Source organism: Erinaceus europaeus, chromosome 5 (assembly GCF_950295315.1).
Source record: "Erinaceus europaeus chromosome 5, mEriEur2.1, whole genome shotgun sequence".
NCBI classification, from domain to species: domain Eukaryota; kingdom Metazoa; phylum Chordata; class Mammalia; order Eulipotyphla; family Erinaceidae; genus Erinaceus; species Erinaceus europaeus.
The window spans coordinates 117656840-117683313 of record NC_080166.1 but is presented as its reverse complement, the minus strand read 5'-3'; the positions used below and the strand labels follow the sequence as shown (position 1 = coordinate 117683313).

At 45.9% G+C, this 26474-nt stretch overlaps 1 protein-coding gene across 2 annotated transcripts; it reads left to right on the top strand.

Moving 5' to 3' along the window:
* Positions 1–912: 912 nt before the first annotated feature.
* MEDAG (mesenteric estrogen dependent adipogenesis) lies at positions 913–25383 on the top strand. 2 transcript variants are annotated; one of them, XM_060191662.1, is made up of 5 exons: positions 913–1412; positions 15958–16067; positions 17837–17877; positions 18351–18636; positions 24227–25383. In XM_060191662.1, exons 1-5 carry the CDS (start codon positions 1129–1131, stop codon positions 24349–24351), a joined length of 846 nt encoding a protein of 281 aa, XP_060047645.1. In that variant the 5' UTR covers positions 913–1128; the 3' UTR covers positions 24352–25383. The 2 variants fall into 2 exon arrangements, with proteins under 2 accessions (XP_060047645.1, XP_007522465.1); XM_007522403.3 differs by having other exon boundaries at positions 922–1412; positions 17837–17949.
* Positions 25384–26474: the final 1091 nt, after the last annotated feature.

Below are 26474 nucleotides of genomic sequence, written 5' to 3'. Positions count from 1 at the left end.
TCTGAAAATTGGGGAGCTCATGCTCTGGGGGAGATGAGGAGACAGGTGAGATGAGGAGACAGATGAGACTGCTAGGTCCTCACTACTCTGGACCAGCCCTTGCGGCCCACTGTGAAAGAGAAGAAATGAAGTGAGATCCACAAGGAACTCACAAAGGCTTGATGGAAAAGTGATAGGATAGGCAGGAGAAAGAGCATAATAGTTACCCAAAAAGACTTTCATGCTTGAGTTACATAGACTCCAGGTTTAATCCTCACCACCATCTCAAGCCAAAGCTGAGCAGTGCTCTCAAAAAAAAAAAAAAAAAGGAGGAGGAATAAACAAAAATAATACTAGGGTATTTTAATGCTTTTTGAAATTTCCTTTATTTGAGAGGACACAGAGAAATTGAAAGGGAAGGGGGATGAAGAGATAGACACCTGCAGCAGTGCTTCACCGCTTATGAAGACTCCTCCCTGCTGGTGGGGACCAGGAGCTTGAACCCCATTCTTTGCACATGGTGACCTCTGTGCTCAACCGCGTGCACCACTGCCCAGCCCTAAGGACGAATCTCTGTGTGGAAGGGACTCTCCAAGAAGAAAGTCGGAGAGAAGGAAAAATTCAGAGTGGAATCTGGAGCGGAAAAATGAGGTTAGCAATTGGCTCCAACTGGGGGTAACTGAGTGGGGGTGCATCAAGGTCCAGCGCTGGGCCCAAGGTCAGCTAGAACAAGTGGGTCAAGGGGTGCAAGCCCCCCTCCAATCGGGTCCGCAGAGCAGCCAGTCTTGCCAGGGGCGGGAGCTGGGCGCCCTCCCACCGCCAAGACCCCGCACCCCAGGACCGGCTCTGCCCAGTCCCCGTGGCTCGGGCGTGGCGCAGCCGACCCGAGGGGGATGAGTAACCCGGCTGCAGCGCGCCAAGCTCGGAGCCCTCGGGAGCCAGGCCGGGGAGCCTGGGGTCACGCCCGCGGGCCGGGAGGGGCGGCTGAGCGCCCGGGGCGCATATAAGGGCGGCGCGTTCTCCGCGCAGAGCCTGCGGCGCTCCTCCCGGGCGGGCGGCCCTGCGCAGCAGCTGCTCCCGGGGACCCGCAGCGTCCGGCCGGTGGCGGGGTGGCTGGGGGCGCCGGCGGGGCCCACGGACGGCGGGGTCATGGCGGGGGCGACGTGCGTGCCCCCCGCCCGGCCGAGCCTGACGTCCATCTCGTCGGGGGAGCTGCGCAGCTTGTGGACGTGCGACTGCGAGCTGGCCCTGCTGCCTCTGGAGCAGCTGCTGCGCCTGCAGCCCGGCGCCTTCCAGCTGCGCGGCGACCAGCTCGCGGTGCCGGGGCCCAGCGGGCCGGGGGCCTCGGCCGCGCGCGGCGGCTTCAACGTCTTCAGCGACGGCCTCGTGCGCCTCGACGGGCAGCTCTACCGCCTCAGCAACCACATCAGGAGGTGGGTGGCCGTGCCTGCCGCAGGGCGCGACCCCTGCCGGGGCGGGGGGGCACGCGCCCCACCCCCGCTTCTGGATTCTTCTCCTTGCTTACATTTTACCCGTGGGCTGCATAGCTCTCCCCACCCCTCAACCTACCCACCCACCGCGGGCTTTTTCTGCCGCTTTGCATTTTGCAGCAGTTATGGGAAGGCACCAGGGAGGAGGAGGCAGGGTGGGGAGCATAAGCAGGCGGAGGAGGCGCCATTCCTGACTCAGTTGGGTCAGATGAGCTCGAGTTGGGGGCACGCCTTGCAGGGGTGTTTAAGGAGTTGTGCCTCACTCTCTGGCTTTCAAAGAGAGCAGACAGGAAGAGGATGCTGGGCTTTGCGCCCCAAGGGGGAGATCAGTGCACAGAGTTAGTTCCGCGGATTCCATCTTTGGCCTCATGTAGTGCTAATAGCAAATGAATAAAGTAAGTATTTATCAATAGATGTCGGAGAGAAAGATACGGAGTGATAAAGTCCAGAGTACTGCCCAGCTCTGGTTTGCAGTGGTGCTGGGGATTGAACCGGGGACCTCAGGAGTCTCAGGCATGAAGTTCTTTTGCATAACCATTATACTCTCTCCTCCGTCCCACATAGCACTTTATAAAAAGAAAAACCATGGCTGTGGAAGAGCCAAAATCCATGAAGTCCAACCCAGAACAGTGTAGGTTGTATTGCGTGGATAAATTGGGGGTGAGGGAGGAAATAAGTTTATTGGTGTAGTAGTTACAATGTCTGGCTGATGCGGAGTTAGGACTAAAGCAAACTTGACAGAGGGCCCCAGGACAGTCCACTGCCGCAGCCCTGTGACTCTTTGATCAGAACTGAAGCTAAGGGTGTACTGCCTGAAGCTAGCTTTGAGGGTTGGGGGTTAAAAAGGATTCAGAGGTCACGGAAGAGTGTAGTGTGTGGAGGGGGTTGTTCTGCACAGCTGGTTCTGGGAAAAGGGCGCATAGCCTCGAGCTTGATTCAGGGGTGAGTCAAGGGTCAGCCACTAAAATCTCAGGCCGGTGCTATTTGGCAAGACAGAAGTGTGGGAGGGTCAAGCAGTCAAAGTGAGATATTTACAATGACCTCCCCCCGCCCCCCCCACACCGACCTCACCCCAGGGAAAGGCTTGTTTTTACAGATTTTTAAAAAAGAAATGCATGTTTTTCAGACCAGGCAGTGGTGCACCAGATTAGTACACATCCTGTATTTATGCACAAGGACTCAGGTTCAAGCCCCCACTCTCTATTTGCAGGGGGGATGCTTCACAAGAGGTGAAGCAGGTCTGTAGGTGTATATGTTTCTCTTTCCCACTCTATTTCCCCCTCCCTGCTCAATCTCTCTCTGTCCATTACATAAAATGGAGGGGAAGTGGCTGCCAGGAGCAGTGGATTCCTTGTGCTGGCACTGAGCTCCAGTGATAACCCTGGAGGCAATAAATAAATAAGTAAATGAATGATTTTCCAGCTTCTTTAGGGCTGCAGGTGTATCTTTGTCCCTCTTTATCATCCCTGTCCCTCTTGAGTTCTCTCTCTATATAAGTAAATAAGTTATTTAAATAAAAAAAACATATACAAAGGAAAAGTGATGATTTTTGCTCTTGTGCCACAGAGCTTTGTAGAATCACATGTGAAGCTTCCCCCTTGCAAGAGGGGACAGGGGGCTTGAACCAGGCTTCTTTTACATAGTAATGTGTGTGCTTAAGCAGATGTGACACCTCCTCATCCTTACCTTTGCTTTTCTGAAAATGGTCAAGGATTTGAGTGACTTGAGAAATGATTTCCCCAGAAAGAAGAAAGCTTTTCCTCTCCTCGTTGACAGTCCCAACCCATAAATATGGAACTATGGATGGAATTAAATTAAAAATCAGATTGAAAAAGACGCTATGTGTTGTATTTGAGTATGAAAGACTAAACTGTTCAGAAGTACTTAAAGTCCTAAGTTAGGTCTTTGACAGAGCAAACTGTGCTGCAAAATTTAAGATTATTTCAGAATTCAGTTATTGTATTGAATACCTTCCACATATAAAAAAATTAAGTGGTGTTGGTCTTCTGATAATAAGATTCTTAAATAAACAATGACCAGGTGACAGACCAGAGTGCCAATAAGAACCAGGAAGCTCAAAGTTCCCATTGTCTAGACAATCTTGAAAAATAGCAAGAGACATCTGAGAACAATCTCTGTGATGGGAGGATTGACTTATCTTTCTCTCTGGGGAGAAATGCTGGGGCATGGGGAATAGTTTCTAGAATGGGGCATTCTTTCAGTCCTAAAGTATGACTGGCAGGCTTCCTGGTTTGAATAGAGACAGGCTTCTAGGAAGAGACTGAAGACTGGGTTGGGGCTAGCAGCAAGAGGCTTGGTTTGCCCCAGTCAGAAGCTGGGTCCAGAGTTGGAATTCAGACATTTGTAGCTGTTGCTTCTCAGATCTGATATATTTGCCCAGCTGACTTTGGCTTTGGGGATTGAACACAACTTCATCTCTCAAAACATTGCTCCAAAGCAGTGATTTGTTCCCTCCCTCCATTCCTCTGCCCTCCTACTTTCCTTTCATTCTTAAACAAACTCTGGTGAGTCTCATTAAATCTTCATGATTTACTCTGTAACAGCCTGCTCCGGCTCCCTTCTAAAGCTAACAGAATCCCCAAGATCAGTTGCAGCCAGTGCACATACTGCAGCTCTCTGCATGCTGCTCTCCTCCCAGGATTCTTCCTTCTGTTGTGCTAGGCAGTGGATTCAGCCAGAGTGAAGCATAGTTCAGATTTCCTTCAGGTCATCAGTTGTTGGCAAGGGTGGCGCTTTGCTTTTACCTGGACTATCGTCATCTTCCAAGTCTGCGCCTATTAAGTATCTATTTCCCGTAATGTATTGGAACCTAGAGTTGAGAGGCCCCAGTGATATTTTCACCTTCTTTGCTGTCATATCCCTGCATTGGGTATGAAATGGCTCCCAACCAAGAGCAGCCAACATGATGTTTGGGGAGGAAGAAAAGAAGAGTGATGGAGGGAGCCGCAGCAACATGGAGTGGTGGCACTTATTCTGTAATGCACAAGGACTCAGGTTCAAGCCCCTGGTTCCCACCTATGGGGGGTGGGAAGGAGGTTGCAAATCTTCATAAGCACTGAAGCAAGGCCACAGGTGTCTCTCTCTCTCTTTCTCTCTCTTTCCCTATCACCCCTTCTTGAGTTCTCTTTGTTTCTATAAGTAAATAAATTAATTCAATAAAATATATAAAAAAGAAAAGTGATGATTCTTAACTCTGTTGAGCCATAGAGCTTTGAAGAGTCACATGTGGACTCCCCCACCCCAGAAGTATGCGAACATCCACGTGCCTGATCTTTGGGATGGGGTTACGAGGTTGGATCTTGGTTAGAACTCCTTCTTTAGTAATATTTCTCATTCAGCGTATGTTTTGGGTATGTGTAAGTCCACCATGGAAGCAGAGCTTCTTTTTTTGACCTCAGAAGTCTGTGCTGTGACTTTTGAGAGGTGCTTTCTAATGAACTCGATCCTGACAGTCACATAAGTCACTTGCTTAGAGCGAGAGGATGACTTGACAGCTCAGCTGACTATAGTTAGCTTCCTGATACTTGAATATTTTTCTACATTGATGCTTAGTGTATAAAAACTAAGAAAATCTTGAGTGACAGGGAGATCTTTTAAAAAGCCTTCAAGAGTTTGCTTTAAAAATATTTGTCCTGGGGGCTGGGCGGTGGCGCAGTGGGTTGGGTGCACATGGCCTGAAGCACAAGGACTGGTGTAGAGATCCTGGTTCGAGCACCCAGCTCCCCACCTGCAGGGGAGGTCTCTTCACAGGCGGTAAAGCAGGTCTGCAAGTGTCTATCTTTTCCTCCCCATCTCTCTCTTCCCCTCCTCTCTCAATCTCTGTCCTATCCAACAACAGCAATGACGACGACAACAACAACAACAATAAACAACAAGGGCAACAAAGGGAAAAAAAAAGCCTCCAAGAGCAGTGGATTCATAGTGCTGGCACTGAGTCCCAGCAATAACCCTGGAGGCAAAAAAAAATTGACCTGGGGCCCGGTGGTGGCACACATGGTTGAGTACACATGTTACAATGCTCAAGGGCCTGGGTTCAAGCCCCCTGTCCTCACCTGTAAGGGGAAAGCTTTGCAAGTGGTGAAGCAGTGTCACAGGTGTCTTTCTGTCTCTCTCCCTCTCTACCACTCCCTTCCCTCTCTATTTCTGGCTGTCTCTATCCAATAGATAATAAAGGATATATATATATATATCTGTAGGGCAGACAGTGGTGCACCTGGTGGAGTGCATATGTTACCATGAGCCAGGACCCAAGTTCAAGCCCAGTCCCCATCTTGTGTGCTGGTGGGGGTTTCACAAGCAGGAGTCTTTCTTTCTCTCCCTTTCTCTTTCATTACTTCCCCTCTCCACTTCTCTCTGTTCTATCAAATAAGATAAAAAGGAAAAAATAGCTGCAGGAGCAGCGGATTCATAGCATCAGTGCCAAGCCCCAGCTATAACCCTGGTGGCAAAACTAATTAATTCAATTTGAATTATTTGTCTTTGTGATACACACAGTTGAGCATTCATGTTACCCTCGTGAGAACCTGGATCGAGCCTGTGATCCCCACCTGCATGGGGGAACCTTCACGAGTACTATAGGTCAGTTTATCTGTATGTCTCTATTTCTCCTTCCCTCTCTGTTGTTAAAATTCGGAGGCTCCAGCTGGCCAGGCTAGCTTCACAGGCGGATAACAGAGACTACCAGAGACATACGGCTGGGCAGGGAAGCTGTATTTCTTTATTCAGGAACAATGATTCATAAACTAAACCAAACTAATCACCAAACAGAACTCTCCTGCCTCCTTCCCCCGCAGCGGCGCCAAGCACTCTCTAACTCTGCAACTCTGGAACTCTCTCGGGGTTCCTTGGGGCGGGGACAAGCGGGCCCGTGAAACTAGCAGGACTGAACCAATTTTCTTGGCAGGGGGAGAGCTAGAACAACCCAATGTAAAGCATACAACAATTTCCCCTTTTCTTTTTAACTAAATGACCACAGTATCAGTGGTGTGGGGTGAACAGAAACCTCTATCATGCAGGCATTTTTAAAAAAGAAACTGGCACAAACATGGAGAAACATGTAAGCAAGTAACAAGAACCAGTGTGCTGCTAAGGGAAGGCCTGGGGGGGCCATTTTTTGCCTCTGTGGGCAAAACTTTATCAGCTTAAAAAAAACATTTCTTGCCTCTGGGGGGCGTACTTGCCTCGACAGGCATTTGCATGGGGTGGGGAACAGTCTAGAGTCCCAAAGGCAGCTGGCTGCAATTTACTTACTATGAAACAAAACTTGTTATTAGCATAACCACAGCACAATCTAACGTTTCTAATAGAGAAGGAATTTGAGACTTTTACATATCAACAACGTCTTTTAACCTTTTTTTACACCCATTCAAGATGGAGACACACCCTAGGTGTGCACAGGAAAGGAAACCTCAGGCATGAGAATAATTAGCATAGCCATTGTGCGATCTACCATTTCTAATAGAGAAGGTAATCGAGAGTTTTACATATCAACAAGTCTATTTAACCTTTTGTTTAGACCAACTTAGTTAAAATATATTGATTGCTAACTAATTTTCACCTCAGACTTTAAATGTAAGTTAATTTTATCTTTATGAGAATTACGTTGAAAACCTTTTTCATTTAACTTTGACTAGTAAGAATTTAGCCTTAAAGTTACTGTTTACCAAACTTTAAACATACACATAAACATGGTCATTAATATACAAGGAGAGAATCCTTTGTTACGAAGACATGTCATTTCAAACACGAATTTAGATATGTACTGTCTTAGTTGTTGGGGGGGTGCATTGTCCAGTGGTGGTCTCTTGGGCAGCTTCACTTCTAGGAATTGCAGGTTGCGATCTCTGTACAAATCTCTGCATACTCCAGCTTGTCTGCCTTCAGACCGGACCAGCAGCTGGAGATCTCGTGTGCCCAGTTTCGGTAGGGAGCCCGGGGGTCCGGGAGGTCCGGGATCGTTCCAGAATTCATAGCACGAGGGCGGGCGGGCCAGCCTTATAGAAGGCACGGGCCGACGCGGCCCTGCCCCATGGCCCTGCCATGTCTGCTGCCCTGTTCACAGTGGCCGAGCAGCGTGGGAGGGATCACGCGTCCACTGCCCTGCGCCAGGCGGTGGAGAGCCGGCTCCTGTGGGCTGGCCTGCATGCTGGCATTGGGCTCCTGCGTGTTGGCATTGGGCTCCAGCGTGTTGGCATCGGGCTCCAGCGTGTTGGCATCGGGCTCTTGTTTGATGGCGTCAGCCTCCTGCAGGCTGTGGGGCTGTGGGGCTGCAGGGCTACAGGAGCATGGGGTTGTCTGGGCGCAGCCGGCTGGCTGGCTGTTCCACCAGGTGGAAAAGGCAGCTCCGTGCCTCGCCTTTTGCCCGCTGGCTCTTCCCGACTCATCTGGCTGTTTTGAGTGCACCCAAGCGCATAGAAACCACAGAGTGGTCCAGAGATAAATGTTCTAGAAACAGCGAAACAGTCTCGTGAAGAAAGAGCATTGGCCTTTGGAGATCTCTTCACAAGCAGAAGAGAAGGCCATAGTACATAGGTAGCCAAATTGTCTTCACTTATCTGAGAGATGTGCAGGTCAAGTCCACGTGGGCGCCATTTGTTGTTAAAATTCGGAGGCTCCAGCTGGCCGGGCTAGCTTCACAGGTGGGTAACAGAGACGACCAGAGACATACAGCTGGGCAGGGAAGCTGTATTTCTTTATTCAGGAACAATGATTCATAAACTAAACCAAACTAATCACCAAACAGAACTCTCAATTTCTCTGTCTCTAGCCAAAATAAAGTAAAACAGTAAAACAATGAAGTAAAGTATATCTCCACTTTGCAGTGGAAGTGCTTGCTTCTGTCTCCCCCCTACCCCCAGGGTGACCTCTTGAAGGGGCTGTTGTCCATCCATCTATGCCTGCAGTGCTGTCACCCTCAGTGGGCTCCTGGCTCCTGTCCTGTCCTTGTGACCAGGGCTGTACCTCTGCTCCTGTGTCTGAGCCTTGCACTCAGTGCCCTGCCCAGGACAGCAGTGCACTCACCAGGCACGGGGACACCGAAGAGGAGGAGTCATCAGGCACAGCCCGTGCTAGGGGGTTTTGGGGGCTTGCAGCAATGTGGACAGTCTGGCGTCAGGACCAGGCTACCCGCAGCCTAGTTCTGCCACCTACCATCTGACGTAGAAATTTCTGTCTCCCAGGCTGCGAGTATGGATTGACCTGCCAACGCCCATGTTCAGTGGGGAAGCAATTACAGAAGCCAGATCTTCCACCTTCTGCATCCCACAATGATCTTGGGTCCATCCATACTCCCAAAGGGTTAAAGAATAGGAAAACTATCAGGGGAGGGGATGGGATACGGAGTTCTGGTGGTGGGAATTGGGAATTGTGTGGAGTTGTACCCCTCTTAGCCTATGGTTTTGTCAATGTTTCCTTTTTATAAATAAATAAATAAGAAAATTCTGTCTCCTCAGTGATCAAAGAGGAATCACTCAACACCAACCAGCGTACAGGGTTGTCACAAATAATAGTTCATAAAGCTCTTAGAACACTCCCAGGCATATGCTCTAAGTTGACAAGTAGCAGTTTCTATTGTTGTCAAATTTTTTTTTTTTTAAGAAAGATAGGAGGAGAGAGAAAGAACCAGACATCACTCTGGCACACGTGCTGCCAGGGATCAAACTCAGGACCTCATACTTGAGCGTCCAAAGCTTTACCACTATGCCACCTCCCAGACCACTGTTGTCAAACTTTTGAAGGCAAAAATCTTGCTCAGTTTAATCTTGAATTTTTTTTTCCTTTTTATCATTTTATTGTAGGAAGCCTAATGGTTCACAATGCAATTGTTGACACATGAGTACAATTTCACATCTTCTTGTGGTAGATGTCTGCAATATACTCTCACGCCCAACTTGACCCCTTTTCCACTATCATGTAGCAGGACCCAGCATCTTACCCACACCCTTCCTTCCCTTCCTTCCCCAGAGTCTTTTGCTTTGCTGCAATATACCACACCCAGTTCAAGTCTTGCTTGGCGCTTTCCCTGTCCGTCGTTGTTTCTTAAGTTCCACCCATACGTGAGATCATCTGGTATTTATCCTTCTCTTTTTGGCTTATCTCACTTAACGTGATTCTTTCCAGTTCCACGCAAGATGAGGCAAAGGAGAGAACAGTACTGTTTTAAACAACTGAGTAATATCCCATTATGTATATATACAACAGCTTTCTTAGTCACTCATGTGTCTTTGGGTTACTTCCAAGATTGGGCTATTATGATTTGTGCTGCTATTATGAACACCTTTGGATAGGTGTTTTTAGTCCTTTGAGTAAATCTTCAGGATAAGAACTGCTGAATCATAAGGCTAGTGCATTTCTAACATTCTGAGAAATCTCCAGACTGTTTTCACAAAGGTTGGACTAATTTCCATATTAAGCAGCCCCAGAAGTCAAGCGCTTCACGTGTTATTTAATCTTGTAACCACTTTGTGTGGAGCCTATTGGGAGCTGATTTCCAAGCTGAGGAAATGAGGCTTGGCAAGGTAGAAACCCTTGCTTAGGTCACAGAGACAGAAATTCAACCCAGCTTGATGATTTGTAAGCCATGGGATCCCCCTCTTTTCCTTTGGAACTCCACTTAACCTGGCCACCTACTTCCAGCTCTCTTGTCCCTCAGACACAGTTACTCCATTGTCTCCCAAGCTTGCCCAAGCCATGACTCCTCCTGACAGATGCCCCTGTCTCCCTGCCTTTACACCCCTTGGCAGGAAGTTCGCCTGCCAGACTCTAAATGTTCCTGCCTAGTGTCGGGTTCTGCTTTGTAAATGGCTCTACCTCCCATCTCCTCCCTCACTTAAGTAACCAGGACATAGCTCCATGGAGCTCGCACACCTGGGTGGAAGCAACTGTGCTTTCATTTGGCATTTATCTATCAGTATGTGCAATAAACTAGACTTTTAGCCTCTGTGTGTGATGGACCATATCTTAGACCACTGCTTTTCAGACATTAAAGAAGCTTGCAAACCTTCCTGCTTATTAAAAGGCAGCTTTTGACAGAGAACTGGGGGGGTGGGGGGGGCGGAGGGGAGAGGCAACTGGGATTCTGCAGTTTTCTTATTTCTTTTTTTTAAATATTTTATTTATTTATTGGATAGAGACACAGATATCAAGAGGGAAGAGAGTAGTGGAGAGGGAGAGAGACAGAGAGACACCTGTAACACTGCTTCACCATTCATAAAGCTTTCCCCCTGCAGGTAGGGACTAGGAGCTTAAACCTGGGTCCTTGAGCATTGTGAGATGTACACTCAACCAGGTGCACCGCCACTTGGCCTCCTGCAGCTTTCTAAGTTCATGAGTAATGCTGACCAGGTGCCGGTGCAGCTGGTCTCCCCTTTAACACCACAGTGGAAAAGTGCATTTTCTTCCCTGTTTCTTCCAATAGGCTGCTTTTTGCATTTTGAGAGCAAGACTATTTCTCCTCTTGGTGTTCACAGGTCCAACACACAGTAGGTACTTGGTAAATGTTTATCACATGAATGACAGCACACTCATCTCTGCTTCACATGCACTGGACGTCAGTATTTGATGAGTGAGTGACTGAGCCAATGGACCTGGAGCAATAAGTATGAAAATGTTTCTTGGTTTCACTAGAGTTGGGAAAGGAGGAAGGAAGACAGTGAAAGAGGAGGAGCTGTTTGAACATTTAGGGCGATGCAATGCTATCGTGCTGACACTGGAAACAGCACAGTGTCCCATGTTCCGAAGGGCGTGACCTCACTGCTAGCTCGCCCTGATTGTCACAGCAAATGTGACGCCAAGTAAAAGCAATTTCTGGGCTTTCTACTCAAGGACTATTCTGATTTGCTTTCCTCTTTTTTTTTTTTTTTTTTTTGCATCATTTCCCATGTTTGTTTGTTTCTTGAGTTACTTTTATTCTTTTTAATTTATTTTAACCAGAGCACTGGTCAGCTCTGGCTGGGGATTGAACTTGGGGCCTCAGAGCCTCAGGCATGGAAGGGGCCTCAGAGCCTCAGGCATGGAAGCCTTTTGCATAACCACCATGCTATCTCCCTGACACATCTATCATTAGAGGAACCCTCACTCATACAAATACGCATGCACTCCTACCTTTGGATAGAAGTCATGGGTTTGAATTTTTATTTGTCTTTGAACATCAAACCATCAATATCCAGGAAAATTGGAGAAAGCTTTTCAGATCCTGATATAGATGATGTGAAGCCTGAAGGGACCTCCAGAGACAGGAGGGTGGTGTTTTTGCTTGTTTGTTTGTTTTTTCTCTACATTTGACTTTCTAGAAGCAGAAACATAGTATTATTTCTTGGCCCCATCTTTCAGAGATTGTATGTAAGAAGCTGTTTCTTACACCCTTTCAAGTTGAAAGGGTTTGGAAAGAATCTGAAACAGATGGGAAACTCTTGCTCACTTATTTTTTAGATAGTAATGTTATCCTCCTTATCTGGTGGCTCAAACAGGCACATCCTTGGTGTGTGTCAGGAGCTTATAGAACTCGTCCAAGGCCGGCAGAGTTGGTCAGGATAAAGGACATTCATAATGCCCATCAAGTGTCGCTTCTGGACCCAAGTGCACGTGTCCACACTGCATGAAGTGTACCGACTCATAACATGGAAAGCTGTCCTTTCCCCTTTTACAGATGAAGGAAAAAGCTCAGGCGGGTTAAGTAGTGCAGTCAAGGTCAGCGGGAGTTGTGGCTCTGGAACTGAGTTCACACAGCCATTCAATTAAGACCTGAACTGGATCCTCTAATTTCCATTTGCTCTGCTCTTCACCACATTGTTCTGCTTTTCAGTCTTTGGATTGAAAGCCAGGCGTAGAAAGCCTCAACCTAGAAACATTTTAGGGTCAGGGTAAAAGCAAGGAAAGAAGAAATGAGAGTTAATAGGCATGTCTCTAGCTGTTTGCTTTCTATCCCTAATGATAACTTAAGAAGAATATATATATATATATATATATATCTAACACACAGAAGTGATTTGTATTAGCAGCTCAAAAATGTGCATGACTAGAGATGAAAGGACTAGCCCCCCCAATGCAGCTAAGAAAGCCTTATCTCAAAGCCAGTGATTACAAATACCTGGGAGATATAATAACTAGGTTCTCAGTCTTTTTGCACATCAGTGACATATGAATCTGGATTTTCCCAAAGGTGAATTGAAAAGGAATGCACACAGTTACTTACTTTATAAGGCTTTTGAGGCCTTTCGTATGTGAGAGGCTAGGGATAGATGAATTAAGGTGTTAATTCTTACTTGTGACCTGGTTCAGATAGTGGGCTGATTAAACAGGACTCTCACCACCATCTCGTGTCTGTAAGTTCTGTACCAGAGTGCTCATATAAGCAGTGTTCCTACATATACCCACAGTGCTGTGATGATGTTTATAACCCCGTTAAGGTGCTAAAAGTGCCTCTAAATCATCAAAGGAAGATTAAATTATGCAGCACATTGTCTTATGATTCAGAGCATCATATTAAATTCAGGGTTCAGATAGAAAACTCATCTGTAGGCTATTTACTAGCTCAGCATCTGACTACTCATAAGCACTCCTCCAGCCTCTCCTCTGTTCATTCCAAATGATGGCTCTTTGAATGCTGGGGCATTCCGGAAAGCTTTCTACAGAATTCTGGGGACACCTGATTATTTTCTCAACCAGGGATAGTTTCTTTCCCCTGATTCTTCTCTTCCTTTCCTGCCTCTCTCCTCTCCCTCCTCCCTCCCCTCCCTTCTCCTCCCTTTCCCTTTTTTAGGTAGAAGCTGCTGTGAGGCAGAGAAAGCTTCCTTCAGTGCATTGGGAGTCAGACTTGAGTTGGGGTCTCACTGTCCAAGTGAGCTCATTTTCCTGCCCTCGGGGATCATTTCTAAGTCAAGATTTTTGTCTTTCCACCGTAAGCTGTAAATTCACTGGAACAAGTTCAGTGATGCCACCAAGATGATGATACCTTGAAATGACAACTGATTGTACAGGGAAGTGTTGCTCTGCCATTTGTGTCATCAGAAAAAGTGATGCTTCTTGCAAAGGCCATGTGCATGCCCTGGAGAATGACATTCAGGCTGTGGGTATCCAGAAAGCAGGGGGGCGGGGAATGCCAAGAGGAAAACATGAAGTGTTTACATGACCATAAATTGACTCCACAGAAAAGAAGGTGGAGAAGGGGAGAATCCACTCTGGATTAGAGATAGTTCCTGGCTCCAGCTGTGGGATTGGACATCTATCTTTTTGATGTTTACTCCATCCAGACAGTTACTCTCTGTTGCTACAATTCTTTGCTTCCCCCTCCTTTCCTCTGCATCTCTCCACCTCCTCACCCCTGCAGTTAGAGAAGTCTCAGCCTCTCCTCATGCCCATCCTAGGTCATGCTTGCCTCCCCGAGCCGGGCCCTGGGCATGCCAGAACGGACAGGAGTTCCTCTCTCCTGCCAACCTTTGCCTCATTGCCACTTTCTTGAGCTCACTGGCTGTCAGAAAGGAGGTGAGCATGCCTTGTTGGTGCTTAGGGACACATGCTGAGTGTCGGTGAGTGAATGAATGGAGAGAGGAATGAATGAATGCGAGAGTGCACGAGCCCAACATGGTGATCTTCTTCTTTCTTCTCCCTTGTTGGATAGTTAGGAGATAAGGAAAACCCTTGTCTGATATGGAACACAAGCACCCCTCACTTGCAGTGAGCCCAGCTCACCCCATTCTCACTCCACATTGTTCTCAGGTGAGAGAGGTGTGGGGAGGGAGGAAAGAAGAAGAGCCTGATAATCCTGAAGTCCGACCCAGTTCTCCCTTCCCTCAGTAAGACACTGGGTACCTTGGCTCTGCACCTGCCTTCCTCTCCCACTGCCCTGAGCTTCAACCCTGTACCCCCTTCCTTCCCAGAAAAGGGCCATCTCTGTGTGTGCCCCCCCCCACCAGTGCCGATGGTTGACAGATGGGGACTGCATTAAAAGCCTAGTGAAATAGATGGCAAGAAGGATTTCAGAAGCGCCATCAGGGGTCATATTTTAAAAGCACTCCAAATTAGGTTTGACAAGCCCGGAAAAGAGATAATGACACAAAATTTGAAGAAACCAAGCTGGGATGACAGACAGTTGGAAGTTGTGTTTGCTGACCTGGGGGGAGGGGGTATTCAGTTACCTGCTTTTGACCCAGACTTGGTTCATTGTGCTGAGCTCTGCCCCCCCCCCCCCCCCCCCGCCATTTGATTGTGGGGTCAGGTGGGGGAGGCTGAGAGGGGACCACAGCTTCCTGCAGTGGGGGCACTTGCTCAGGCTGTGATTTTCCTGTCAGGCATTGGAATGACAAGGAGCCGGATAGAATCCCTGGTGTTCTCTTTTCCTCCCGATTATCTGTGACTAGAGCAGGCTGTGCTGCCAGCTGGCCAGCCCATCCATTCACTCCCTGCCTCTCACTGGGGAGGCAGCCACTGCAGCAGTGGTGTGGCAGATGTGTCCTCCAGCCTGCCGGATGTCACACAGCCTGCCTGTGTCCTGTGGCATCTGAGCCTGGACTGGATGAGGAAAAAATATGGCCAGCTCCTTGAAGGATGCTCATTTGCACGTGGATATGACTCTTTATAGACCACGTGGGTAGACAAAACAGAAAGGCTGCTTTGGGAGAGGAAGAGGGGGCATGGGTGGGGGAGAGTGAGCTAGCTTATGTGCTGGATGACAGAGCCAGAAAGCAAAACAGGTGGCATGTCCAGTTGTGCACACACATTACCATCTGCAAGGACTTGGGTTTAAGAGCCTGCTCCTGACCTACAGGGGAGAAGCTTCCTGAGTGGTGAAGCAGTGCTGAAGGTCTCTCCCCCCTCCCCATTTTCCCACTCTCAATTTTTCTCTGTCCTATCAAAAATTTATATATGTCAAAGCAAAATAAGAGCAACAAAACCAAAAATCAGATTTTCCCTTCCTTGCTAAGCCCAAGGAAGCTAAATTTAATAGGGCCATTAGTAAATTTTTCCCTATTAGTTGCTTTTGTTTTTCAAGTTGTGCAAACTCAAAATCAGCGAGATGTGACTTCATATGAATACTAGCTGATTGTGGTGTGTGTGTGTGTGTGTTGGCCTTTGAAAATCAAAGAGTAGAGGAGAGGGAAAGGAGACTGTCAGATTGACCAATTAGACAGCTGAGTGCCTTGGAGAAGACTCAGTTAATTCCATTTAGTAAGTATAATCCATTCTCGATCCAGGGAGACATAGAGCTCTGACAGCCTCACATGAATTCCTGCAGCCCCAAAGAGAAATGATGTTCATGATCACTGGAAATGGTTACCCCTGAGAGCTGAGCACTGATGTCAGGTTATCCAAAGGACCAGGGTTACATTACACTACATGCAATGTGGAATATGGCTGCCTCCATAAGGACACTCAAAGGACAAAGGTGGCAGTCACAGGTACATCCCTTCCTGACTTGATAGCGGTTACCATATATTTACAATTATCTCTGCTTTTTTTTTTTTCTTTACAGATATGTGGAACTGACCAATTATTGTGATTATAAAGACTACAGAGAAACTATATTGAGCAAACCGATGGTGTTCTTTATTAATGTACAGACTAAAAAAGACACCACAAAAGGTAGGTATAGAATAATCTTTGGTTCCATGCTACCTTGTTAGGTGGTAGGGTGGCCTGCTGATGAAATAGAAGCTGAGCCTGGAGAATGTGGGGTGGTTGTGAGCTGGTGACAAGGCTGTGAGCAAGAAGCCTGGCGAAGGAGACCATCTGGAGCACGGCACAAGCCTACAGAACAATCCTCTAAATGAGCTAGTGGGAAAGTCGTCTGTCTCCGAGATGTTTTTATTTTTTCTTATTTGTGATTAATAGTAGGTTACAAGATTGTAAGATTACAGCATATATAGTTCCACACTACACCAACCACTGAAGATCTGTAACCCCACCTACCACCATAAGCGAGAGCTAAGCAGTGTTCTAGTAAAATAAATAAATAAATAAATAAATAAGCAAGCAAGGAAAACAGGTAAGAAAATTGAGATAAGGTTAGCTGAAAAATATATTCAGGGGCTGAGCAGTGATGTGCCTGGTTAAGTGTCCATGTTACTGTGCATAGGACCTAGATCCAAGTCTTCAGTCCTTCCTTGCAGAGGGGAAGCTTGACAAGCTATAAAGCAGTGCTTCAAGTGCCTGTATCTCTCCCTCTCTGTCCCCTTTCCCATTAAATTTCTCTCTGTCCTGTCCAATAAAATAAAATAAAAGTTAAAAAAATAAGCCAGGTAGTCAGGTGGTAGCACAGCCTTGTACCCTGGTCTTTGTCTTTACTGGCCTAAGGATCCCTTTTTGAGCCCCTAGCTCCCCACCTGCAGGGGAGTCACTTCACAGACGGTGAAGCAGGTCTGCAGGTGTCTGTCTTTCTCTCCCTTTCTTTGTCTTCCCCTCCTCTCTCCACTTCTCTCTGTCCTACCCAACAACAATGACATCAATAGCAACAATAGTAACTACAACAATAAAACAACAAGGGCAACAAAAGGAAGTAAGTAAATAAAAAATTAAAAAATAAATAAACCCAAGTCCTTTTAAAAAAGAAAAATATATTAATTCCTCAAATTTGTTACACATGTCATTGGTGGACCACAGACTTGTCTAAGTCAATGCAAAATGTTAGTTCGCAAGCTCACACTATAGCTGGCCTGTGATCTTTAAATGGAGGATGACAATGAGTAAATAAAACCAAGGAAGTTAATTCTAAGGGATGGGCCATTTTGGAAGTGGGGCAGGAAAGAGGTCCATCTCAGACTGTCAAATCAAATCCTCACTGGGTCCAGATGTGTCAGTGCTCTAGACTGATCCTTTGACAGAATGGATGCCAGATCTTTGGAGATACTGATGAGAACTAGAAAGATAGGAGGAGACATGAGACGGCCTTGCACCCTGGTCTTTGCTGATTTGCTGCTTTGCAAAAGGGGACGTGTTGATGGGAAGCTGAGAACCAGGCTGAAGTGTGAACGATCTAGCAAAGACAGTGACATGAAAAGCAGTCACCTGAGCTTTCACTTCAGCTGGACATGTGTGACAGAGCACGGGCCTCCTCCTGCTAGTGACAGTGTGGGGCGTGGGATTTCTGACACACAAGTGACAAACTGCTACCATGGTTTTTCCAGGCTGTGTCTATAGTCTCTCTAAGCTGCTCTCAAGACTACAACATCTTCAGAAATGTTTCTGGAAATCTGTCTAGGCCTTGTGGTGAGGGCCCAAGGGAACAGCGAGGTGGGTTCCAAATGAATAAAATCGCCAAATAAAGTTGGAAACATGACTGGATCAAATGCTAGAAATCTTGTCTGTCCCACACATGCATACTTCTTTTGTGAAGTCTACTTCTTAATTTCTAGAAAGAACATATGCATTTCTCGTGAACACAAGACATCCCAAGGTAAGAAGACAGATAGAGCAGGGGATGGACACTGTCATTTCCTCTGTGATTGGAGAAAGCTACCGACTCCAGGTAAGCCTTAGCCTGTCTCAGTCCAGGGCTGCTGGGCACAGAGTAAGGGGTCAGTGCCTGGACCTCACTGGGTCCAGACGTGTCAGTGCCCAGTACTTCTTTATCACACCAGTGCAGGCAGCTTCGTTTCTACCAACTACAAGTCATTATTCAAAATGTGGTGTAAATAAATACAATTTTAGCCAAGTAGTTCAAGGTCAAGACTAGAATGGAATATGATTCAGGTGCAAAGACTTTTGTTAATAAAGGGAATGATTTTTATTATTTTTTTTTTAAAAAAAACGTCAAATTGAAATAGAATTAAAGTTTTTTTTTTTTCACAGTTGGGCAATTAATTCTATTGATGACATGAGGTCATAGTTATATCCATGAAATTAATTAAATGCTTCTCTCTCTTGCAGTTTGATTTTCAAGATGCAGTAAAGAATTTTTTCCCTCCAGAAAATGAAGTGGTTAATGGAGAGAATTTGAGCTTTGTGTACGAATTCAAAGCTGATGCATTATTTGATTTTTTCTATTGGTTTGGGCTTAGCAATTCTACTGTAAAAGTGAATGGGAAAGTAATGAACTTGTCAAGTACAAGTCCAGAAAAGAAGGAGACGATTAAATTGTTTCTGGAAAAAATGAGTGAACCTTTAATCCGAAGAAGCAGTTTTTCTGACCGAAAATTCAGTGTGACTTCCAGAGGTGGGTTGACATTCTAAAAAACCCAAGGGCAGTAGTTGGGCAGTAGTTGAAAGGCAGAAGGATAAACAGGAAAGAACAGTCAATTAATTGAAATAAAAAGGCCTCTTGATAAAGGGAAAATATTATATTACATAGTTCAGAAAGTAGGAAGGGAAAAATATTTGCTGCGCAAAAGTTATATAGAAGCTTTTCCTCTGGGACCAGGTGGTGGCTCACCTGGTTAAGCACCCACATCACAGTGTGCATGGATGTAGGTACAAGCCCCTGGTTCCCACCTGCAGGGGGAAAGCTTCACAACTGGTGAAGCTGTGTTACAGGTGTCTCTCTGTCTCTCTCCCTCTCTATCTCCCCCTCCCACAATTTCTATCTATCCAATAATAAAAATATTTCTTTTAAAAAGAAGCTTTTCCTCTTAAGGCTTTTTAGTTTTCTAGCATAGCATTCATATTATACTGCATGCCCAGAAAAATTATATTTTTCTTTTTAATGAATTTATAATGAATTGCTAATCAGATGCACGTTAATATTTGTTTATATATTTACATATGCTGCCATCAGAGTTCTCTCTGGGGCTTGTACCTGCACAGTGACCCCACTGTTCCTTATACCCATTTTATCTCCTTCTCTTCACCATTTTCTTCCTCATCCTCCTCCTCTTATTCTTGTTCTTATTCTCCTTCTTATCTCCCTCTTAAAAAATAGAGACAGAGAGGAGTTGAAGGAAAGGGGAGGTAGAGAGGGAGAGAGAAACAGAGATACCAGTAGCACCGATCCACCACCAGTGAAGCCTCCTCCATGTATGTGGAGAGCGGGGGCCTGAACCCAGGTTCTTCCATTTGGTGACTTGTGTGCTCTGGCAGGTGTTCCGTCACCCACTCCCCACAGTAGCACTCATTTAACTCTTAGGAACAGTAATTTAAATATTCAGAAAGAATGATGTTTCCCTTATGTGCACATTTAAGGCAACAGGATATTAACTTGAAGTTCAGTTCAAGATGTCTACATGGTCTAGAGGTAGTTCTTTCTTTTTTTCTTGCCCTGCAGGCTGTTTTTTTTTTTTTTTTTTAATTATCGTTATTTGTTTATTTATTGGGTAAGGACAGCCAGAAATCAAGAGGGAAGGGGGTGATAAAGAGGGAGAGAGACAGACACCTGCAGCCCTACTTCACCACTTGTGAAGCTTCCCCTCTGCAGGTGGGGACTGGCGACTTGAACCTGGGTCCTTGTGCATTGTAACATGCATTCAACCAGGTTTGCCACCACTTGGTCACCTAGGTAGTTCTATCTTTGAAAATATTTGAAAAGGTTCTCGAGAATCTGTAAGACCCAAAAAAGAATAAATTTGAGGCTGCCTCACTTAACAAACTACAAATTCCTGATAATGGGTCCTGGGCTTTCATGTCCAGGCCGTGCTTCTCAGGAATTGGTGAGACTTTCCAGTCTTGTGACTGAGACAGAGTCTGTGACTCAAGCCTTGCCTGGATTTGACTTCCGCTGAGCCCATCTCTCTGATCTGTGCCAGTCTGGGCTGGCAGGTAACTTCTTTGAATAAAGACTCTTGCTGTTAGTTATAAAAAATAAATATAGAAGGGGGCAGACAGTGGTGCACCGGTTGAGGGCACACATCACCATGCTCAAGGACCCAGGTTCCCGCCTACAGGGCAGAAGCTTCACAAGTGGCACAGCAGTGCTGCAGGTGTCTTTCTCTCTCCTTGTCTTTCTTCCCTTTCCCTCTCAATTCTCCTTGCTATCAAATAAATAATATGGAAATATTTTTTAAAATACATAGATAAGTAAACCAAACTACACAACAAAGATGCTCACCCTATGAACCTGCAGTTTTCAGGGACTTTTGATATGAATGTCCTCATTATTTATATTTGATGACTCTTATTATATTTTCCTATATCTGTAACAAAAAAATGTTAACTCCTACTTATTAGCTCCTATGGTGCTTTAAAAATTTATTAGTAAAAAATTATTAGTGATTTCTAAAATTATAAGATTAACAGACATATAATTCTGCACCATTCCCACCATCAGAGTTCTGTGTCCCTATTCCCTCCACTGGAAGCTATAGCAGTTCTCCTAAGGTTACAGATACAGGTTAACTATTATTTCTACAACTATCGGTCTATACTTGTATATATTTGCCCATTTTTTTCTCATGGTACCATCTTCTCTTTCTTTCCAAGTCATGCCTATTACTACTTTCAAATGTCCCTCCCTTTTTCCTCCTCTCTCCGGGTCCTGATAAGAGTTGGAGTTCAGAGCCCTCTGGTCATGTTCCCCCTATCATTTCTCCCCTACTGGGAGTATGGACCAAAATTCTTTTTGGGATGCAGAAGGTCAGAGTTGTGGCTTCTATAATGGCTTCTCCACTGGACATAGGTGTTGGCGGGTGGATCCATTACCCCAAGCTTGTTTCTGTCTCTTCCTAGTGGAATAGGGCTCTGGAGAGGCGAGGTCCCAAAACATATTGGTGAGGTCGTCTGCCCAAGGAAGTCAGGATGGTATCATGGTAATAACTGTCTGTAACTTGGCTGAAAGGTGGCAAGATATAAAGTATGACAAAATGATTAATGAATGGGAACCAAAAGTAGGAATAGAGCAGCTGAGAATAGGGATCTTTGGGTAGAAAGAAGTAAGGAAGTCTATTTTAGGTGTGTTCTTAGGGGTCCATGACTATCATTTTTGCTTGAGTTTGATGGCTGGCATGGAGTTGGACAACAATATTGTGTGAGAAGATGCTGTCAAAATTAGACTAAGGCTAGAAAGTAGGATTAGGGCAGAAAGTAGCTCCCAATCTTGAAGAAAATCTATGAATGAAATTAACTGTTTATCCCATCCACCTGGCTCAGGACCCACATATATGTAGCACAGGAGCTTGTATAACCTCTGAGTCCCTGTGGTGTTGTTTTTGCCGGGCTGGCTTCACGGGCGGGTAACAGACGACCAGGGACTCATGGTTGAGCTGTAGGCAGTGATGTTGTTGAGCCAGATGTTGTTGTGCGTGCGCGGGCCGCGGAGAAGAGAGAGGGGGTCCGGAGCGAAGAGGAAACACAAATCTTTATTTGCGCTGGCACCTCAGAGTTGGGTGCTAGAGAAGCAGGTTGGGCCACGTGGAGGTAGTGAAAATGGCCGCCTCACGCAGTAACCTTTCCTGCGTCTGAACACCGGAGTGAAGCGCCGGCAAGAGAGCGAGGTGCGGAAAACAAAGGGTTTTTATAGGAGTAGCTTTCACGAGAATGGGAAGGGGGAGGAGTAACTAGAGCACTCCAGGATAGGATGATAACTCTCGTGAGAATGGGAGGGGGTGGAGTAACCAAAGCACTCCAGATATCCCGGGGATATAGACAATGCCCTGAGGGCATAACATGGCGGAACAGGCACTCCGAGAATGTCCCAACTCTCGTGGGAACTAGCAGTAGCCTGAGGAGACAACATGGCAGATGTGACTGCATGGGCGTAATTTCCCAGCACTGTGGGTCTGAGCTCATAGTCCATGGTCACAGCTGGAACGTTCTAGGCTGCCCTCATTTCAGGACCAGTCTTCCTCCAGTGACAGGGCAGGCTGACCCAGCCTCCATCAGGAGAGTGGAGCAGTCCCTACCATTGCTGCTTTATAGTGAGGGCGAGATCCTGGAGAGGCCCACAGGAGGGCTTATGCTGATGTTCCTGATGGAAGTGGCCACTGATGGCAGAGAGAGGGATCTATTAGAGGTCTAGGCCCATCATATCTGTGTGGGAATCCAAGGATTCCCTAACTCTTCCTAGGATACTTCTAAATAAGGTACTCTCTCATCTCTTTTCTTACTCCTATATTTTCCCTTTTCCCCTTTATTCCTCTTCCCCTTTGCTTCTTGTCTTCTCATTTTTTTTTAAAAGTCTTTTATTTATTTTATTTTTGAGAGAGATGCAGAGAGAGAAAGACACAGAGAGAAACACCAGAGCACTGCTCAGCTCTGGCTTATGGTGGTGCGGGGGATTGAACCTGGGACTGCAAAGCCTCAGGCATGAGAGCCTCTTTGCATAACCATTATGCTATCTACCCCCACCCCTCATTTCTCTTTCTTCATCGTCTCTGTGAACAGCCTAGGGCCCACCTCTCTTCCCTCCACACCACTTTAGCTTCTGTCTGCTGGCTCATTCCAAAAATACCTTGTTGTTGCACTCCCCTGAAACTAAGTGATGGGTTGTGGCTGATCCTTTCTCAGGGAATTAATTAGCCCAGTTGCAATCCAGTCTCAGGTGTCCCATCCTTCCTCTGACATCCCTCCAACCTCACTCACTGGCCCCAAGGACTTGGGCAAATTTGACTCTTTCACCACTCCTCACCTTCTGTTCTGTAGGCTGCCTAGGGTATCCCCTAGTCCCTCCCCTGTCATCTCAGGAACACCAAGAGGTGCTGAAGTCAATCACTGCTTCCTAGTAAGTTGACCCTGGACCAGCCCTGAGGCCACGTGCACTCCCAGCTGTGGGGAAGGACTCTTCCAGGTCAAGTTGAGCTGCCTTCATGCTCTGCAGATGTCACAGCTAGAGTGTATCTGCTGCTCAGGCCTCACTACTCTGTCCTGCTGAGTCAGGTAGCCTATCCCAAACCAATCTTTGTACTAGGCATCTGTTCCCCAGATGTGGGCCTTTCTGTCATCATGGGGGCAGGGGCAAGTCCTTGCAACTCACTGAATACCTTACTCCAGTTCTTGGAGAAGAACATAGCAGGGAACAGGCAGTGGCACTCTTGGTTATGCGCACATTATCATATGTAAGAATCAGGGTTCAAGCTCCCAGTCCCCACCTGCATGACAAACGAAACAAGGCTACAGGTCTCTCTCTTTCTCTCTCCCTCCCTCCCCTTTAAATTCTGTTTATCCTGGGCCAGGTGGTTGCGCACCTGGTTGAGTGCACATGTTACAATGTGCAAGGACCCAGGTTTTAGTCCCCATTTCCCACCTGCAGGGAGAAAGCTTCACAACTGGTGAAGCAGGGCTGCAGGTGTCTGTCTTTCTCCATCTCTATCACCCCCTTCCCTCTTGATTTCTGGCTGTCTCTATCCAATAAGTAAAGATAAAATAAAAAATTGTTACTCAATAAAGAAAAATATTTTTAAAATATTTTAAATAGGTCAGTCTCCCGGCCGAGGACAGTTTCCTGACAGCAAAAAAAAAAAAAAGAAAAAGAAAAATATTTTTAAAAATTTCTCTATCCTATTGAATAAATAAGTAGAAAAATTTAAAAAACATTAATTTTTTTTTTTTTACAGAAATGGAGAGAGGAGGGGAGGGGAGAGATGGGGAAAGACCTTATCCCGGTCCTTGCGCTTAGTGCCACAAACATTTAACCTGCTGCGCTACCGCCCAACTCCCGAAACATTAATTTTCTACAAGTACAGAGCTATTCTTGTCCTCCTGGTAGAGAAATATCAGCACATTTCTGTTTAGCTGTTTCTGTCTTCCTAGGGAAGCCAGGATTCTCTGTCACTTGTTGCCGTGGCTGCTTTGTGTTGTCAGAGTCAGACAGGTGCTGCTGGGCCCTTTCTGTTGTATTTTCAGTGGCAGTGATCATGTGTGCCTTTTTTTGATTTCTCCAGGTTCAATCGATGAAGTCTTCAACTGTAATCTGTCCCCCAGATCATCTTTGACAGAGCCTCTCTTGGCAGAATTGCCATTCCCAAGTGTTCTGGAATCTGATGAGACACCCAACCAATTGATGTGATTAGACTGAATGTTTCACAGTGATTCAGCTGCACCTGGAGGCTGAGGGGGCAGGAAGGCTGTTTGGCGGTGCAGTTGGAGGAAACAGGAGGTCCACGCTCCTCTCTGTCTGTCCATCTTCTGTTTCTGGGCAATACCCTGGCAGGTTGATGCTGCTGGCTTCAGAATGGGAGGATGTTGAATTTATAAGCTGTGTGTATGTAGTGGAGGGGGGGCAGGAGGAGGTGGGTCCCTTTTTACACTTCTCCGAAGTAACTGAGGAGAGTGGCAGAGCTCTGCCATCCTGAGTTGTTGTTCAGACACCCATTGATGGAGAAGGTGGACTGGTGGGGGTGACCTAAATTGGAGTTTCATCTTGTGCTTGGGACTCAGCAGGCATGGAGTGAGAAGTGCAAACTGGGCTGCACCAATGTCTGGGGCATCTTTCTACTGGAAGGCAAGTCCATTTCTCTGGCTATTTGTTAGAAGAATCATGCATGCAGGGTAAGGTTCCCTAGGGAAATGGCTGCCAGGCTGATGGGATGGTAACCCTGCCAGTTTCCATCTACAGTCTCAGCTCCTGAGACTCCTTCCTAGCAAAGTGACCTGTGCAGAGAGGGGCCATGTGATGGGGCGCCACACAGTGACAGGGGAGGGCAATGTATGCAGCACTGCCCTCTTTACTGAAAGCATATTACGTCAGTCGGGCATTTAAAATAAAACAAGCTTTTAGCAGTCCTGACACTAAAAGCAAAATAGAAGAAAGCTTTAGCATTACCATAATACATTGTTACAGCACCACATTTTCATCTCACAGCCACATTGGAATTCTTTAGAAAAAGAAAAAAAGAGAGCACCCTATCTACATATAAAAACCAGTCTGAATGAATGGCTATATACATGTACAATGAGGAAGATTTATGGGTCTTGAGTGTAATTGTCTATCCTTTTCTCCCCAGTGTCTTTGTATTATACCTTTTGATAGCACTACTGTCTTTTATATTTGAAATGTTGCCGACTACATTTGTGCTATTAAAACATTTTTTTCTGAGCATTCAACAAAGAACTGATTAAATTTGTCAGTGTGTGTGTGTGTGTGTGTGTGTGTGTGTGTGTGTGTGTGATCTTTTCACTGTGGTTTGCAGAAGTCTGTGACACTGAAGTACAAGAATTGTGGCTTTCATCGACACTTTCTTAAGAAGTGTCGGTGAAGAGCTTGAAGAAACACATTTACAGGGGTCACTCAGGAAAGAAAAGTGGAATACTTAAGAACAAGAAGATAAACATTTATTATTTGATTCAGTGAAATATGAAATTAACAGTAATAGTAATGTTTTCCCAGTACAAGCAAACCTTAAGGAAAGATTAAATATTAAAGGATAGGCTTACAAACATGGACAAAGAAGTTTTTTTTTTCTTTTAAGTAACTGAATTGAGACTAATCAACAATAGTCAGAGGCATAGAGTAAAAATCTGAAGAGTTTTGTTTGCTTTTTGTCATTCAACTTTGTTAACTCTGAACCAAATGCATTCAGTATTGACGCAGCAAAGTCTTAGGGTTGCCTACCAGGAAATAAATACTGTGCTAGTGTATTTTATTAGCAAGTATTTTGGATATAATGTCGGGTGATCTTTAAAATGAATAATCCAGGGACCGAGTGGTGGCACACTAGCTAGAGTGTACACATCATCATGCTCAAACACCTGAGTTCAAACCCCTGAACCCCAGCTATAGGGGGAAGATTCACGAGTGGTGAAGAAGTGTTACAGTTGTCTCTTCTCTCTGTCTCTCATCCTTTGTCACAGAAATAGAAGAAAATAAGAACACTGTGAGAAGTGGAGTCATCGTGCAGATACGAAACCCCAGTGACAATAAATAAATAAATAAAATCCTGGTGGCAATAAGTAAATAAATAAATAAAACCCACAGGTATGCATCTACATGGGGAAAACAGGGTTCATATAAAGGTGGCCTAAATACAAAATGTGAACAGTTTAAGATCATGAAAAGTCTAAGTATCAGAAAGCTAGCTCACCAGGTAGGGTGCCTGCCTTGCCCCAGCACCAAATGACAGGTGTAGTGGCAAGGAAGGAAGGTTTTTGTGCTGTCCTGCCTCCCCCTTTCTGTCTCTCTTATCTGAATGA

Bases quoted from the DNA above. Each gene is read 5' to 3' on its own strand.
- MEDAG (XM_007522403.3), top strand. From the start codon at position 1,129: ATGGCGGGGGCGACGTGCGTGCCCCCCGCCCGGCCGAGCCTGACGTCC. The intron at 1,413-15,957 runs GTGGGTGGCCGT...TTTTCTTTACAG, and splicing joins CTCAGCAACCACATCAGGAG to ATATGTGGAACTGACCAATT. The intron at 18,637-24,226 runs GTGGGTTGACAT...TGATTTCTCCAG, and splicing joins ATTCAGTGTGACTTCCAGAG to GTTCAATCGATGAAGTCTTC.